Genomic DNA, 17,449 nt, shown 5'->3' with positions numbered 1-17,449 from the left:
TGACGCATTCAGGTTTTCCTCTGTAGTCCACTTACTTGTCTGCTGGCACGGGAAGTGAGTGTCGCAGGCAAGGGCGACAAAGTGAGCCACTGGGGCACCCACAGGAAAGGCTGCCATGCACGGAGCTGGAACATACAGCTTCAGTGTCTCATAAATCTGAAGGAGGTGGGAAAGGGGAGGCTACTGCTAAGTGTAACTTAAAACCAAAACCAAAACCCAAGGCCCTTCCAGCCCCATGTTACATAAAGGAGTCAAAGCCCTTCGATGGTACCTGCTTTGCTGCCTTTGGGGGTTTGGAATACAGAAGTGACATGCTTACCACCACAAGGCTGCATAGCCTAGTACACAGTCTAGTACCGACTTGCTTCGCCCTGGTGGTGTGGTTAAGAGTTGGACTGTTCGCCATATGGTCAGCAGTTTGAAACCATTAGCCTCTCCTCGGGAGAAAGAGCTTTCTAATTCCGTGAAGAGTCAGTCTCAGGAAGTTTAGTTTTGTAGTTGAACCCACTAAAAACAAACTCACTGCCATTGGGTCGTTCCTACTCACAGGGACTCTGTGAGAGCACACTAGAGCTGCCCCTGCAAGTTTCTGCACCTTCAACTCCTATCTCCTGAGTGCAGCTGGTGGTTTTGAACTGCTGACCTTTCAGAGCTCAATCTAACGTCCTTAGTTTCCCAAAACCTCTAGGTTCTGTAGACGTGATGGGGGAGTCCTGCCGTGTTGTCACTAGAGGGCGCACTAAGTCCTGTACTTGATCTCAGTGTGAATACTGATTCAACGGAGGGCTCCACACTCAGATAAGTGGATCAATAAACTGGTATCAACAAACTGCTCAGAAACCAAAACAACAGCGCTTTCTGAAACGCTACTGGGCACCGGGCTAGGAGGCAGTAACCTGGGGCTGCCATTTGTTTGGAACAGCAGTTCTCAACCTGTGGGTCGCGACCCCTTTGGGGGTCAAATGACCCTTTCACAGGGGTCTACCCGATTCTTAACAGTAGCAAAATTAGTTATGAAGTAGCAACAAAATTAATGTTATGGTTGGGGGTCACCACAACATGCATTAGGAAGGTTGAGAACCACTGGTTTGGAAGAACATGAAGTTACAGCAGATAGTGTATAGCAGAGGTCTTAACTCTGTCTAGGCACAGAATGTCTCTGAGTCGTTGTAAACACCCTTCTCGAGGTCTCTCTCCTGCCTGCTTTAGTGAGCGTCATAAAAGAATAGAACAGGAAATCCTTCAGCATGAAATAGTGTAGCTCCCTATTTCTCAGACGAGAAGACCAAGATCCAAAGAGATTTACAGAACCGAGGAAATGGAAATTTTTAAGCAGAACCATTCGAAACTCCTAGAAGGGTGCCATGGGGCAGTTTTAGGGAAGTTTGAACCAAACTTTATGAAACACACACACAGTTGCAATTTCGTGGTGAAAAACAGCCAAGAAGGTGAAATCTGAACATTTAAAAACGGAATCCTTGCCAGTCAGGAGGCTTCAACGCCTGGAGAGAAGAGAAGCAGAGGGAATGGTCTGCCTTTTAAAATATCTCCTCCTAAATTGTCAAGGTACGGACAGTGTCAGTGTTCAGGATGCAAAAGTCAGCGGCTTTGTCTGCAGCCTCTCAGACTCCCATTCTCTTCGAATGAACTCGTCCCTAGCAGACAATAGAACGCCACACCTTCTACTTGTAAACTTAGTGCTGTTTCATTCTGCACAAAATCACTAGAAACAACTTCCTGTTGCTTCAATATGAAAGAGGGCGTTTCTACCACCCTCCAGAGCTACAATTGGAAATGTTGAGTGTATTGTTTGCGTCCTAAGTTGGGTAGTGGGGTACAAGTTGGACTGCACATCACAAGGTCAGCCGCCCCAAACCACTGGCCACTCCTGGGGGGGGAAGATGGGGCTAGTCTGGGAAACCCACAGGGGCAGTCCTAGTCTGTCCTATGGGGTTGATACGAGTCAGACGGACTCCAGAGCAGTGAGATGAATGGAGTGGGGGGGGGGAGAGGCAGTTGCTGGGTCCCAGGGGTCCCCGTTTTATAGACAAAATAATTATTCCCAAAATACCTGTAGTACCCACTCTGAAAGGCTTAGCACTGTTATCTAGTTATGACATGCTGCATTTCAAAAATGTTTACCTTTATTCTAAGTCATCAAGAACAGTGTTAGAAGGCAGGAAAGTGTGAAATATAGGGGGGGGGGGACGACAGAGCTCAAGGATAATGGAGTACTTCCACAAGCTTTACGAAGCCCCCTTGTGGTTTCCCACGGGATCACCTAAAAGTTGGCAGAGGATAACCTTGGGCCGAACCTGAACGTCACAGGTAGTTCATAGATGAGTGCATTTATTTTCATTCGTATTCAGGACTTGAACTTACTGCTGATTCGCAGGTTTATAGTAAATGTTAACTGAGATGGAACCAAACCCAAACCTAACTCAATTGCCATCGAGTCGATTCCAATTCATAGTGACCCTTAAACACAACGGGGAGCTGCCCCGTGGCTTTGCGAGACTGTAAACCTTTGTGGGAGTAGAAAGCATTTTTTTTTTCTGCCATAGAGCAGCTGCTGGGTTCAAAAGGCTCACCTGCAGGAGCAGCTCAACTCCTAACCCGCTGCATCACGAGGGCACTTTATAAAGTCTAACAGGCAATGGCAATATAAAGGTTAAAGAGCTTTCACAATTGCAGGAAAGATAGAACGCGAACTCTCTTTTATGGAAGCTTTTTAAGAAATTTTAAGATAAGGTGGGTATCACGGATGGGCCCAGATACTGAAAGGAGACAAGCAGCTGGTGCTGAATGGGGAAAGCCTTCGGCTAGGGTAGGCACGTGACCTTTGAATCCCAGCTTCCAGGGCAGGTACAATAAGCCCGTTTGAAAGAGCACCACCTCCTTGTGGTGTTTCTGCTAAAGCAGCACCAGCTAACTTGGGTTTTCTTTTTCCCCCGTTTTATTGGGAGCTCAACAATCCATAGTTCAGTTAAATCAAACATGATTGTGCAATTATTGCCACCATTATTTCCAATTCATTTCCTTCTTTCTTGCCCTCTTGGTTTTCGAATTGTTTTCCAACATCACTCTCCCCTTTGTTTTAGTAAAACCCAGAGGTTCCCCTTTTTTCTACATTGCCCAATAACCTTGTGGCTGGATGTGGCCACGTGGCTATTCACCATTGGTCAATGAACGTTGTGAATTGGCACCCTTCCTCCCCTTTTATGCTCCTTCTTTAAAACAGAAGGTGTTTGTTTTCCGCCGACCCCACGTGCTGGGACAGCAGGTTGAGCAACCGCCCTTGCCTTAGCTGATGGGGCCACGAGTGCTCCCCCAGTGCGGCCTCTGGATGGCGACGTGGAACACGTAGGACACGGCCCGACTCACTGTATTTCAGCTCATGTCGTTTGACGAAGTTGCTTTTTGGCCATCCCACCGCCCTCAAATGTCAACTGCTAAACTACCCTCCCAACTGGAGACTCCAAAGAGGAAAAATCTACAACTGGTCTCAAAAAAAAAAAAAAAAAGAAAAAAAAAAGTAGAGAGAAATAGAGCAGGCCACTTGTTTTCTAATTAGGGACACGCACACTACAAAAAAGGTCTATCTATAAGCTCAATATGTTACAAATAGACACCGTCTGAGAAGTTTAAAGAGGCCATCTGTTAAGTTCTCTCAAAACCACTGGGAGGGGGGCTTTATTATGGCTACAATGAATGCAATCCAACAGGGACCGTTTCGTACGCTCAGTATCGGCCGGTGCTCGGCATGAGAACGTCAGCCTCATGCACCCTTCTGTTTTTTCTTCTTCACATTGCACACCAGGGCGGGCGGCTTCTTGGTTTTGTACGCCATGCTTTTCCTGATGCGCTTCCCTTTGATGTTCACGATGTGTGGCAAGAGGGGGGGTCGCACCGTCAGAGCCGTTCCTTGGGGAGTGTGGCCTCGGAGATGCAGTCTCTCACCAGAGCAAGGTGTCACTGCGACCCAACCTACGCCGGCACGCAAGAGAACATAAAGTGGGGTGAGCAAGCAGTGGATTAAAAACCCCAACTGAAGCTCTAGATGGGGCGCAAAGGAGGCCCAGTGCTCTCTCACGCAATCTCTTTTTAAGATTACATCGGAGCAGGCAGATTTATTATCATTTCAAGTTTGACCGGCATTAATTCACATATCATACAATAGTCCAATCACATCAAGGAGAGTTGTACACCCATCACCACAATCAGTTTTAGAACCTTTTCTTCGTTCTTGTACTCCATATGAGCTCCCCACTTCCCCTCAACCTCCTCTGCCACACCATTCATCCACTTACTATCCCTACAGATTTACCTATCACAAATTTATTTTTAACACAGCCTGCATTCTATGAATATACTCCTTTTTTTTTTTTTTGAATATACTCCTATGTAGTCCTTAAAATACTCAGTGGATATCATACATTTCCCCCTCAGGACCAGTAACGAGAGTAGTGATACCAGGAGGGTAAGGGGAGGGTGGGGTAGAAAGGGGAACCGATCACAAGGAGCTACATATAACCTCCTCCCTGAGGGACCGAGAACAGAAAAGTGGGAGAAGGGAGATGTCGGACAGTGTAAGACATGACAAAATAATAATAATTTATAAATTATCAAGGGTTCGTGAAGGAGAGTAGGGGAGGGGAAAAATGAGGAGCTGATATCGAAGGCTCAAGTAGAAAGAAAATGTTTTGAGAATGATGATGTCAACAAATGTACAAATGTGCTTGATATAATGGCTGTATGTATGGATTGTGATAAAAGTTGTACGAACCCCCAATAAAATGCTTGAAAATGAATAACTAAAATAAAAAACCCAAAACAAAAAACCCCATACATTTCTATCAAATTACACTACGGGGCTTCAGATTGTTCACCGAGATGGAATAAAAAGAAGATAGAATTTCCCCACAGACTTTTTGAAGCTCCATGGTCTAAATCGCTAAGGCTACTTCGTTCAACTTTAAAACCTGGTCTGCTGCAAACTTACCGGCGGAGGAAAACTTGATGTCAGCCACTGCTTCAGAGTCCGATTGTCCTTCTAGCATAATGTCTTCAGCAACAAGAGGAGGAAATGCTGCCATCCGCTCTTCCCCACCCATTGGGACCTTCCAATGAAATAAAATGGAGATGCTTGAAGTTCAAAGAAAACTCCTTTGTTAATGCTAATATTAAAAGATGATGGCAACAAATGTACAAATGTGCTTGATACAATGGATGTATGTATGGATTGTTATCAGAGGTTGTAAGAGCTCCCAATAAAATGATTTATTTAAAAAAAGAAAAAAAAAATCCCCAGTTACTTCCAGGGTCAAGGGTACAGCATGGGAACTCAGCACCTGCGATGAAAACTACAGGTCCCAGGGCCAAGGTCCACAGGTGGGCAGGCCTAGGGAGGTAACTCCCCATTTGAGAGCAGAAACACATTGACTAGTTTACAGTTTTTATAGCCCTCTATAGGATTTTATGACCAAGAGTAGTGTGGGGCATTTAAGACAATGTCCTTCCACGAAGATGAGTTTCCACCTCAGGAGAAGTCAATGGTACAAGTACAGGGGAGGACTCCACGTGTACAGGTATTTCTAGGAATGAGAAAGAACTGGGTGTGATAATGTAGTCGCCCGTGTTCATTAACTGTGGTGTGTGTGGTGGAGGGAGTAATGAGCCCCTCCTGAGTTGAGAAGTGAAGTGGTCCTATCTGGGCAGTATGGGGTAATGGGTGGACGTTACTCCGGGCCGAGGGGTAGGCACATCCACAGACTCCAATGTGGACAAGGGATGATGAGCTCAGGAACTGGAGCTTAGACTTCCCTGAGGGATGCAGAACTCCCAAAGAATTACAAGTAGGAGAGAGAAAAGGTCAAAACGAACAATGTGACTGGCGGTACTTTAGAAAGAGCCAGGTTTTCTCATCTTGGGTCAAACGGCTTGTGCGGCAGCTGCTGTCAGTGTGCACGGTAGGACACTCAGCAGCAGCTCTGGCCTGTACCCACACTCGATGCCACCGATCTTCACAAGACCCCACCGCAGCAGCACTGTCCAGTGGAACTTTCCACAGGGATGGCTTGATTGAAATGTGGCCAGTGTGGTTAAGGAGCTGAATTTTACTCCCCAGACTTAAGACACACTGCGTATCTGGAACTGAACTCATCCCAGGGGCTCAATTTCCAGCCAAATGAAAGACAGGCCTTTAGGGTGAACAGGAACACCCAGGAGGTGCGCATTCCTTGAACAATTAACCACAGGAGAGTAAAAGGGCAGCGTCTGCCCGGGGAGAAAGCCTAGGGGCAGGAGAGGACAGGAAAGAAGGGCGAATATAAACGGCAAGCAGAGGAAGTCCGAAGAGTACTGTTACATTGTGGGCACTGGCAATCAATTAATGTCATAAAGCAAAATGCTGCTTATGACTTGTTTAATGAAAATTCAATTTGCTTTGTCAACTTTCACCCGAATCACAATAAAAAGTTTAAAATAAAGTTACAACAATTTAATTTTAACTGATGTATTTGAATGTGAAAAGCCAGCTGTTAAGGGCTACTGTTTGGGGCAGTACAGTCTAGAAGGCAGAGTTCTGTAGCTAGTCTACGACCAGGGCAAATCAATTCCTCTTTCTTTATAAAGCCCACTTCCTTTTACAGGTGAGAGAGGAACGGGCTGTCATAGCCCAAAGACCGCTCTGTCCGCAAGATCCGTGTGGGACCGTGGGATAATCACGATACCTGCTGACTGAAGCACCACCACAGGAAAAGAACCCAGCCAACCAGAAAACCAAACCCAATGCCACTGAGCCAGCTGATGCCAACTCACACCGACCCTTCAGCTCTACCGCAGCACCCTGGTGGGCCACCTTACCTGCAGTAAGGAATGACCGGCATGCTTCTGATACACAGCATCTGCCCTGTCCAGGGAAGTGATGTGCACACGAAGGAAGCTGGAAGCCACAACTGTAAACCAAGCCGACCGATTTCCCTCGAGAAAGAAATAATAAAATCATGCCAAACCTGCATATTAGCGTTACAACCTATGACCAAAACCAGAGCTGAAAAAGGCACTTTATGGAGACGGTGTATTTCCGCAAATGCTGGAAAACGACAACTGCTTCCACAGTTTTGCTTACGTTGTTTTAGAAAACCGCAGCACAGTACTTCTACTATGAGAAACCATGAGAAAATACTGTTCTCTTCAGCTGTGTGGCACTGGGTCTTCTGTAAGCTTTAGTGACTATAAGGGTTCAAGACTTTCAGTGACGTATGAATATACAATCCTAGAGATGCGCTATTGCAATGGCCTGTAAGCTGCATTTAGTATTGCTAGACACACCCATTTTTCATTTCCTTTTCCCTCACCACTGTGGTAAAACAGGGAAAAATTCCCCAGAGCTCCTATATCCCTGGCAACACTCTGTAAATGCCAAACACAAAAACAAACCTGTTTAATGCATACCATGATGCAGAAAGGTCTAGAACTTACTAATATGTACACCTACCTTGTATTTACTTATTTGACCTAGGATTTCCACATGAGCCACCACCACAGGGAAGGGACGCTATTATCCTGTCTTAAATACCAAGCTCTTGGGCACTCAACATCCCACTGAAGATACAGTTTTAAAGGCCTACTCCCTTGGTGTGGGGTGGGAGAAGGCACTTGTGTTTTCCTTCTACGTTTGCTGACAGGAAAATCTGTGTGTTTTAAATGGAAAATTTGCAACATTTTGAAAAAGAAAACAAGAAAAGTATATCAAATCCCACCTAGCTATCATCTAATTATCAATATTTTGCTGTTCTTGTCACATTAATATGGAGCCCTGGTGGCATAGTGGTTATGCATTGGGCTGTTAACTGCAAGGCTGGCAGTTTGAAACTACCATTTGGTCTGAGGGAGAAAGACAGGGCTTTTTACTCCCATGCAGAATCACAGTATTGGAAACTCACAGGCAGTTCTACCTGTCCTGCAGGGCTGCATTGGAAACTCTGGCTTACTTGGGCATAAGTCACTGCTATCAAGGCGATTCCAACTCACAGGGCCTCTAAGGCTCAGTGGCAGTGAGTGCGGCTCACAGAAGATATTCCTGGACTCTTCCCCTGGAATGCTTGTGAGTCCACTATTTAGTCTCTTTATGTTCCTTACCTGCAGGAAATCTATGCGGGCTATGGCACCCAAAAACAGAACGAATCCTGGTTTAAGCAGGAAAGTTCTTGGAACAATAGCTTTTGTTGGCAAAACAGCATTTACTTCTTCTTCTGTCAGAAGATTTAAAATCTGTGAAGCAAATACCAGAATTTTAGAGGATCACTTTTAATAAAGATACAATGTACTATGGTTTATTTATGACTGTGAAAAGTTAATATTCCTGGTCTTAAACAATAAACACTAAACCAAGCGTCAGAATCTGTTCTACATAAAATCTATGTATGATTTCTTGTCAAAATGGATCTCAGGTTACTGATGGCTGCACTTCCTCTCGGTGCTCACCCAAGAAATTTCTTGTGAAATGCAAGTTTTAGGACCTCAGATAAAAAGGACCAAAAAGGCTCCTTTATCCAAATTTTTAACCTTCTCTAATCATGTTTTATAACTAGATTTCAATTCCTTAAATCTTGCAGGATCATACACTTGCTGAGTTTCCTTTGCCCTGGGGCTGTGTGGAAACTCTTCACACTTAAAGCCAAGGGTTCAAAACTTTTTCATTTCTTTGCTGAATATTTGAAGGCACCTAGAATCCAGAAAGAGACCTTGCCAGCTTGTTACCAGAGCCTTGCAGTGATGAGCATTTTGTATTACATGCTCGCATAGTAGCCCCTGGGACCCGAGGGAGCATATTCTCTTAACCTCAGGCCAGAAACTACTGCTCCTTAGGAGGGTCAAGAAGAGCAGCCTTTTTTCTGACTTGCAGTAAAGCAGCAGGGTTTTCACATGCTTTTGACATGGGAAGGGAGACTTTGCTGATCACTCTGGAAAGTCCCCGCCTTAAATTACCTTGCCCTTCCTCAGGTGTAAGTCGTGGAAGGACCGAGACTGTGCCCAGTCTTTCCACCTTAGTGTAACTGGACTGCTTGCTAATTAAGGTCTCACTCCTTACATTCATCAACTTGATTATTCCCTTCCCTTTCAGATCCAATTAGGTCGGAGATCGAAGTTACATCAGTAACATTTTGTGAAAGAAATCAGAAACGTAAGAATTTGCCAAATATTTTTTGAGATCTTCAGCAGAATGAGAGGGTCTCCAGTTTGTAGATGTAAAACGTCTTCAGCACCAACAGCTTAGTTCCGGGCAGACAGGCTGGGCAGCTGTCCCGGGGCGACTGTGTGAGTGCAGAACAGAACTGCTCTGTGGAGCGGGCTCTCAAGGCTGTGACCTTCCGGAGGCGGATTGCTAGGCTCGTTTTCTTACACGGTGCATTTGGGTGGGTTTAAATAGCCAACCTTCTGGCAAGTACTGACTGCTACTGAGCTGTGTAACTATCTGTGCCACCTAGACCACCTGACAAATATTCTGGGAGGGTGAGACGAATGAGCTGACCCACCATGACTGTGTGACAAGCTAGGAGAGAATTCTGAGAATGAAATTCTAAGTGATCCCAAGAAGATTAAGGAAGGAAAAGTACCCAAGAAACCACCGCTGTCTGTTTCTCCCCTTGGGGATCATTAGATGAGTCAGAAACAGCCGGGGCCAGATTCAGAAACAGCCGGGGGCCAGATTCAAAGGCACAGGCTAATGGGCTGTGTGTTGCAGGGCTGTGTCCTTGAGGCAGACAAGCCTCAGTGAAGAATTTGACAAAGAAAACAGCAAGAATAAAAAGTAATGTGATTCAATGAGTATGTGAGAGTAGGAGCAATTGATCTTAACAAGGTGAAAATCAAAACTGTTTGATTCTGCATGTAGATCAAAAAGGTAAACAAGAGCAAAACAGATGCACTTAATCCTATTCTAAATGATACTTGTCTGAGGGCCTTTACGGAAGAAACTCAATCTTAGTGTCACACTTTAGGGACAAAGTAGCTGAGCATTCTGGGATGATGGCTATCCTGGATCCCAGCTCTCAGGTGGAGACAAGGAATCTGGGCCGTGGGTCAGCCCTGTTAAGTGGTCAGCAGTGTCTGGGTGGAAGAGCAAATGGAGAGGGTGAGGAAGAGATGGACAGGGTCTAGCCAAGGAAATGATTATTACATTGCTTCCGCACAGCTATGAGAAACAACAGGTGCCAGTGACAGAGGGACTGCTCAGTTTAACCCAAACTTAGAGACCAATTGCGTCACCTCCGGAGGGGACGTGATGCTGCTTCAGCTGATGGGAGGGGAAGTCTCGCCTTAATTAGGTTCAAGTTGGATGACCTCTTGGTGGATCTTTTATAGAATCCTAACATGAATGGGTAGTTGGACTGCAGTAATGCTTAAGGTTTCTTACAACCCCAAATGTCTAATAATCAGCATTATCTCCCTAAGGTAACACCCCTAAGTGATAATACACAGAGGCTGCCATTGGCTACTAAGGAAGTGGAATACAGAACTAAGTCATCCCTGAACTGCCATTAGCCATGAGTCAAAAGAACACAGACCTTCTTTCCTGTTTCCTGCCAATTAAAGACAGTATTTGCTATGAGTGTTTTACAAAAGAAACCAGATACGTACACAGTTTTCCTTCACAATTCCAGGGGTGTCATAAAACCAGTGGGCATTTTCCACTTCTTCGGGGGTCAATGCCTCACGTTTGGTGTCTGTGCCTAACACCAGAACAGGCTCATTTTCCATGTCAAAGGCAAGTGAATCTGCATCAAACTCAAAGGCAGCTTCATCCTTCTGCTTTTCTGAACGTAGGAAGGTCCTCCCAACTCTTCCTAGAATAAATTATAGTCACATTGTTAACATTCCTTTACAGCTTTTGACTCCAGATGGGACAGGTTTTTGTTTTTTTTAATTAAAAACTTTTATTGGGGGCTCTTGCATCTCTTAGCACAATCCATTCATCCATCCATTGTGTCAAGCACATTTGTACATATGCTGCCATCATTTTCAAAGCATTTTCTTTCTACTTGAGCCCTTGTTATCAGCTCACTTTTTAATGGGGCAGTTTTTTTTAGAAAAATCTTTTTATTGGGAGCTCTACACCTCTTATAACAATCCATACATGCATTGTCAAGCACATTTGTACATATATTGCCATCATCCATTTCAAAACATTTTTTTACTTGAGCCCTTGGTATCAGCTCATTTTTCCCCTCCCTCCCACCCTTACTAACCCTTGATAAATTATTTTCACATCTTACACTGTCTGCCGTCTTTCACCATGTTTGTTGTTTGTCACCCTGGGTGGGGTGGTAGTTATATGTCGATCATTGTAGTCCATTCCCCTTTTCTCCCCCACACCTTCCCCCTGCCCTCATGGTATGTTTACTCCCATTATTGTTCCTATGGCGTTTATCTGTCCCAGATTCTGTGTTGAGAGCTCTTATCTGTACCAGTGTACATGCTCTGGTATAGCAAGATTTTTAAGGTAGAACTGGAATCATCATAGTGTGATGGGTAGGAAACACGAACCAGAGGAATGTTGTATATTTCACTGGTGCTATACTGCACCCTGGCTGGCTTTTCCTTTCTCTGAGACCCTCTGTGAGGGGATGTACAATGATCTACAGATGGGTTTTGGGTTTCCATTCCGACCCCCCTCATTCACATCGAAATGGCTGTTTGTTTTGGGTCTTCTGATGCCAGTTACCTGATCCTGTCAACACCTCATGTTCACACAGGCTGGTGTGCTTCCCACCTAGATGGCAGCTTGTTAATTTTCAAGCCTTTAAGACCTCACTTTATCTTTTAATATAGCTTTTTTCACTACATTTGCTTATGTACCCATTTTGTCTCCAGTGATCGTGTAGGGAAGGTGAGCATCACAGAATGCCAGGTTATTACAACAAAGTGTTCAGCCATTCTATGTCCTATTTATTATTTATCCTCGATTTGTCCCTGGGTGTTGGCCTGGCCAAACCCCGCCCCCCCCTCCCCCCCTGTAACTGTTGGTCCCATTGTTTTCTCCTTGGGATTGTTTATCCTGCCTATCTTATATAGATAGACATGAAAAGAAAAAGCCTATAAATAGTTCCGGGTCTGTTTGCTGACCTCTATGAATGTTTTCCAATGAGTCTGATGAGGTGCCAAGCACACTGCCCTGGAAGACTATTTTTGGGATTCCTTGGGGACTTCATTGCTTTACTTCCCTTACTCCTGTGTTGTACTGTTTCGCCCTGAGTATGTGTGTGGCAGACCGAGTACAATTCCCGCACTATGTCCCTAGTGTTGTCCCCATACCACTATGGATCAGTCAGGGGACACTGCGTTTCATTGTGGGGCCGGTCCTACAGTCCTCTCTGTGCATTGGCTGCTCCGAGCAGGAATACTGTCCCCGGGGCTTGGTGGGCTAGGACTTTCTCCCCCTAGTTTTCTCCCATGTTCTGAGCAGACCCGCTCCTCTCCCTGAGCTGTAGCCTCACTGCTGTCCTTTGTAGTGCTTTCTTCTGGGGGAGGGGTAGCTGGCATTGCGGCTGTTTGCCTCAAGAAAGTTACTGTATACCCCAAAACCAAACTCACTGTCATCAAGTCAATTCTGACTCACAGAGGAGCCCTGGTGGCACACTGGATCATGCTTTCGAAACAAGCAGCCGCTCCCTGGGAGAAAGGTGAGCGTTGGAAATCATCAAGCGCAGTTCTGTTCTCGAGGCTGTGTATATGTAGATGAGGCTATGTCTGATTCTCCCCGACCCCTCACAAAGTAGTGGGAGCTAGATTATTGCAAGGATCAAGTGTGTGACTGGCTAAGTGCGGGGCTAGGGCTGGAATCCAAAGTGTTCGATACAGAGGGCTGGAAAGAGCTATCAGGGGAAGGATAAGGGATGCAAAAAGAGCGGCTACTTGGGAGTCACCAACATCATCGCCTGGAATGGTCTGAAGGGATGGGGTGTACACTGAGGAAACGCTTCTACTGCCGATCATGGCTAGGGGGGCTGCTGCCACATGCTTTCTTTTCTAGATGCCTCCAAGTCCCCATGGTCTCAGATTCCCAGCATACTGACCTGTAGGTTTCCAAATGTAGCCTTGCCTCTGCAGGGACCCTCTGCTGGCCACACAAACTGGCTAGCCCCACGTAGCTGTGTTTCAGGTTACTCACCAAGAACTGCAGCATAGAACCAACACGTTTCCTATGAAAGAAACTTACCGACTACATAACCATGCTTTTTCAGTAGGGTAAGTTCAGTTTGTTCTTGCTCAGGAAGATCTTCTTCAGCAATCCTGGCATCATTTTTAAGTCTCTTGTGCCTTTTAAACATTCTATAGGGAGTTGGGTTGCAAATAGGAAACTTCAGAAGGTTTAATGTAGTACCTGAAATACCAAAGAAACTAATTATATCTTTATAGACACTATACAAAAACCAGCCAACCAACCAGAAAGGGGCCCAGGGGGCTACTAAAGTTTTTGAGAAGCTACACGGTGTTGGGTGCTGATTAATCTCACCATCTTCTGACAACCCTCTATAAATCATTCCCATTTGACAAATGGAAAAAACAGGCACAGGATGTGATTTCCTGCATGTTCACCATGCACTTTCCTCTGTAATTCACCCCATGCACAAGAAAAAAAAAAGTGCCAGAGTTTAACTTTCAGAGAAACCACCAGGTCTGTTAGTACTCACAAATGATTTAACCAAAAACCAAACCAAACCAAACCCACCCAGAGCCATGGAGGGGATTCCGACTCGTAGCCACCCGATGTAGGTAGGGTTTCTGAAGGGAACAGACTCATCTTTCTCTGGAGTGTGGAGGTGGATTTGAACTGTTGACCTTTTGGTTAGCAGCTGACAGCCCCACCCACGGTACCACTAAGGCTCCCTAACGGCCAGTGAAGGGCTCATTTTCCATTTAGAGATGGCTTAAAGCCACAAAAGCAGCATTTCATACTACACTGCATTAGTGAGTTTATTCCGATGTGAAACCTTTAAGGAATAGACTAGATGTGAGGAGTGTGATGGAGAGTGGGGTTGGAGCCAGGTGGAGGTTCACAGTCAAATGAAAGACTTTCCCGACAAGCTCGAGAAAAGTTCCCAGTGAGCAGGAACTTGACTTTATTCCCTGGTGTAGCTCCACTGCCTAGATCAATGACCGGCACCTAGAAATGCTGCATACATGTTTCCATTCAGTATCGCTATGGAAGCCTGGGGGTGGTGGTGGTGTTAGTGGGTTACAAGCTGGACTGCTAACTGGAAGGTCAGCAGTTCGAACACACGAGCCACTCCACGGGAGAAAGATGAGGCTTTCTATTCCCGTAAAAACCTACAGTCCAGGAAACCGGCAGGGGCTGTTCTATTGTGTCATCCAGAGTTGGAGTCCCCTCCATGGCAGTGAGTGCGTTTTCTCTAGGCTGACCTTGAAATGGCAAAGTGTGACCAAAGTTGGTGGGGGATTTTTAAAGGGAAGGCTCCAGGCACCCTCTGGTGGACGTGACAGAGCAGTGTACTAGGTGCCCGGGGTCGCGGCCACCGCGAAGTGTCCACCTCTTCGAATCCCAAGAGGCCCCCTACCCCCGATGGATCACCTGGCCAGGGGGAGATGGTGGCCCTGTCGATGGCCTCCGCGCCCTTGGCGATGCAGTAGTCGGATTCCAGGAGCGTGTTAAAGAGAGTAGACTTGCCGGAGTTGGTGGCGCCCACCAGGTAGACGTCGCCGCGGTAGCGCCAGGAGCGCTGAAGCGCGGTGATCAACTCTTCGACTCCGTAGCCGGTCTTGGCGCTTATTAGCCGCACGTCTCTGAGTACAGGGCCCCGCTCAGGTGGCCGACTGAAAGTCTCCTTCCCGTCCCCGGGGCCAGCTTCGTCAGGGTCCGAGGGTCCCTGATGCCTGGGAAGTGGCCGGAGCCCGGCGCGGAGGCAGTCCTTCCATAGCCGCTCCCGGATCCGCCGCCGGTAGCCTGGTGCGTCCTGGGGCAGCAGGTCCACCTTGTTACCCAGCACGATCAGTTGTTTGCGGCCCACCAGCGCAGGCAGGTCGGGTAGCAGGGCTTCGGGCAGGTCGAGCAAGTCCACCATGTAGAGCACCAGGGAGGGCCCTGGGCGGCGCAGCGCCGAGCTCACCAGCTCCTGGTACTCCTCGCGGCTCACTTGCACGCGCAGGGCGCGCCGGTGGTGCACCAGCAGCCAGCAGCGTTGGCACACGGTTCGCGCCAGCCCGCCGTCGGCCTCCGCCGCGGCGCTGCGGAACTTCTCGCTGGGCAGGTAGCCTGGCACGCCGGGGTCCTGGCAGTGCAGCTCCGCCCCGCAGCCCGAGCAGTTCACGCCGCTGCGCGGCACCGTCGGGTCCGGGTGTCCCGATACCGAGTGCACGCGGCGGCTGGCCCGCAGCTTCTGCTTCTCTCGCAGTTGCTGCTTCCGTCGCTCCTCATCCTCCTGCCGCTGCCGTGCCTGCTGCAGCTCGCTTTCGACGGTGGGCCAGGGCTCCGGCTCCGGGACGTACTCGGGGAACACAAAACGCTCCTCCGGAAGAGCACTTCCTTCGCAGCCCCCAGTCTCCCCTGGGGCGTGAGAAAGCCCGCGTTCCAGGCCCGGGCGGCGCTGGAAGAAAGCGGCAGCGCATCTGCTCTGCAGCAGAGCCTCTCGGAGGCCATGGCGCCTCACGGAGGGAGCGGACGCCCGCAACAAGGACAGCAACCCGCGTGCGTGGCGCGCGGGCAGCATGGGGAACGCGGGCCAGCGGCAAAGGGGCGGAGCCACATGTGCGCCCGCGCACTCGTGATCGAGGCGCGCAGCAAGCGGCAGTCGAAAGCCCGGGGCTGCCTGGGAGTTGTCACTTTGGCTCCTCCCCACGCGTCTAATGTGTTAAATTCTCGCGAGGAGTAGAGTTGTGGAAACGTGAACTCCCTTAAAGGTACAGCAGACGCCCGGGGGCCCTAAATCGTGACACCCGGCACATGAGCCTAGTGAATACTTTGAGTTTTACTTTCAAGCGCCACAGCTGTCACACCTGGCTTTTAATCACGCGTTTAAAATGGAATGATTTTTTGGTCTCCTCAAGTGCGGAAAATAAAGCGAGTGTCACAAACACACGACGGCAACTAAAGCCTTTTGTTAATAAAATGTTATTTTAAAAAATGACTTCTTGGATTTTTTTTTACTCAGGTAAAAATATCAAAATTCAGCCCTCGCTGAACTCGACTCGCAAGCTACACGTACACAACAGGAGCTGTCCTAGCAGCAGCCTCTCGATTTGCGCATCTGTAAACCTAACCCTTGCTCTCTCACCCGCGCAAGCGCAGTTCTGACGCGGCTGCTTTGTGGGCGGCCTTCGGCGTGAGCCGCGCAGTATTCTGGGAACGCCGGAGACGGAAGTTACTTTGGTTCGTTTCCGGTCTCTACTGTGCGGTGGTGTTGGCTGCGCGCGTTTCTGTCTCAGTAATTTTAAGGCTTAAGAAGCTTCCGAGCCACTTGCCAATATGTATGACGCAGACGAAGGTAGGCGACCACTCGTGTCTCACCGCATGGCGCCCTAGTTTGGGGAGAAATTTGTGGAGCTGAGCGGATTGAGGGTTTGTGGCCGACCCCCCGTTCAAGTGTCCCCAGTCGGGTCCCATCATTCGCCAGGCCTAGACCCAAGCCGGGATTACGGGAGGTGGAGGGTGCAAGGAACGTGGCTTAGTGTTTCTCATCAAGTGACTTGTTCTCACTCTATTTTTCCATCCTGTTATTGTGAGATTTCCTCCCCGCATTGCCAAAACGAACAGATCTACAAGACGTCACTGTCTTGAGTTGATCTGAAACAAGACACCTTTCTTTAATTTCCCTGAAGACCACAGCTAGTTGATTGCTGACTAGTTCAATTTACTAGCATCACGCATATGTCAGGCATTGTACTAAAACTAACAAATCCACTTGTTCATTGAGGCAGTTCGGACTCAGAAAAGATTGATGGCCTCGGGAACCCACAGGGGCTGTTCTACCCTTACCCTATGAGGCCGCTATGAGAGGCATTGTAGGAAGACTAGGGGGAAGAAGTTGACCTAGTGTGGCCTTTTCCATGCTGTATTTAAGTCCAAGCACATTGTCTTTAAAGATTGCTTTTCAAAAAAAAAAAAAAAAGATTGCTTTTCAGCTTACTCTTCCCACAACATGTCCCAGTTCCCTTGTCACCTTGATCTTTCCCTGAATTTCCTTAACCTTGTCTATCTCTGAATCAAGTGACAGTGCCCCTGATGCTGATATTTCAATGCCTGGGGCATGTAGACAATATATCTTTGTTAATTGAATCCATGAGTCTGTATTATGGCTCCACTTTCCTTCACAAAAGTGTTGTCAAGGTACTATCAAGTGTTGTCAAGGTACTATCAAATGTCTTCCTTCTCTTAGAAACTCTGCCACCCATTTGTTAGTGACTTTTAATTCTTTGTAGTTGAGGAACA

General features: G+C 47.4%; 2 protein-coding genes across 2 annotated transcripts in view; one reads left to right on the top strand and one right to left on the bottom strand.

Moving 5' to 3' along the window:
• Nucleotides 1–3,660: 3,660 nt before the first annotated feature.
• Nucleotides 3,661–15,731, bottom strand: NOA1 (nitric oxide associated 1). Its single transcript, XM_004706346.2, has 7 exons — nucleotides 14,597–15,731; nucleotides 13,223–13,387; nucleotides 10,645–10,850; nucleotides 8,143–8,274; nucleotides 6,865–6,981; nucleotides 5,003–5,120; nucleotides 3,661–3,987 (listed from the first exon to the last, which is right to left on the bottom strand). The coding sequence occupies exons 1-7, from the start codon at nucleotides 15,729–15,731 to the stop codon at nucleotides 3,779–3,781; spliced, it is 2,082 nt and encodes a 693-aa protein (XP_004706403.1). The 3' UTR covers nucleotides 3,661–3,778.
• A 677-nt stretch (nucleotides 15,732–16,408) lies between these two features.
• POLR2B (RNA polymerase II subunit B) overlaps nucleotides 16,409–17,449 on the top strand; it is a 50,381-nt gene continuing 49,340 nt past the window's right edge. The window contains exon 1 of the mRNA XM_004706294.2: nucleotides 16,409–16,505. Within this exon, the coding sequence (XP_004706351.1) occupies nucleotides 16,487–16,505 (19 nt within the window). The 5' untranslated portion in view covers nucleotides 16,409–16,486. The remainder of the gene's footprint in view (nucleotides 16,506–17,449) is intronic.

This window comes from Echinops telfairi, unplaced genomic scaffold (genome assembly GCF_000313985.2).
Source record: "Echinops telfairi isolate 266 unplaced genomic scaffold, ASM31398v2 ScPeMD7_7468;HRSCAF=8506_0, whole genome shotgun sequence".
Lineage (NCBI taxonomy): Eukaryota > Metazoa > Chordata > Mammalia > Afrosoricida > Tenrecidae > Echinops > Echinops telfairi.
Note: the sequence above shows the minus strand (reverse complement) of the source record. Positions and strands in the feature narration are given on the sequence as shown.

Excerpts from the sequence above, each read along its gene's own strand:
- NOA1 (XM_004706346.2), bottom strand. The coding sequence starts at position 15,731 with ATGCTGCCCGCGCGCCACGCACGCGGGTTGCTGTCCTTGTTGCGGGCG. Across the intron at positions 13,388-14,596 it reads CACCATCTCCCCCTGGCCAG|GTACTACATTAAACCTTCTG; the intron begins GTGATCCATCGG and ends TTGGTATTTCAG. Across the intron at positions 6,982-8,142 it reads CCCGCATAGATTTCCTGCAG|GGAAATCGGTCGGCTTGGTT; the intron begins GTAAGGAACATA and ends TTCTTTCTCGAG.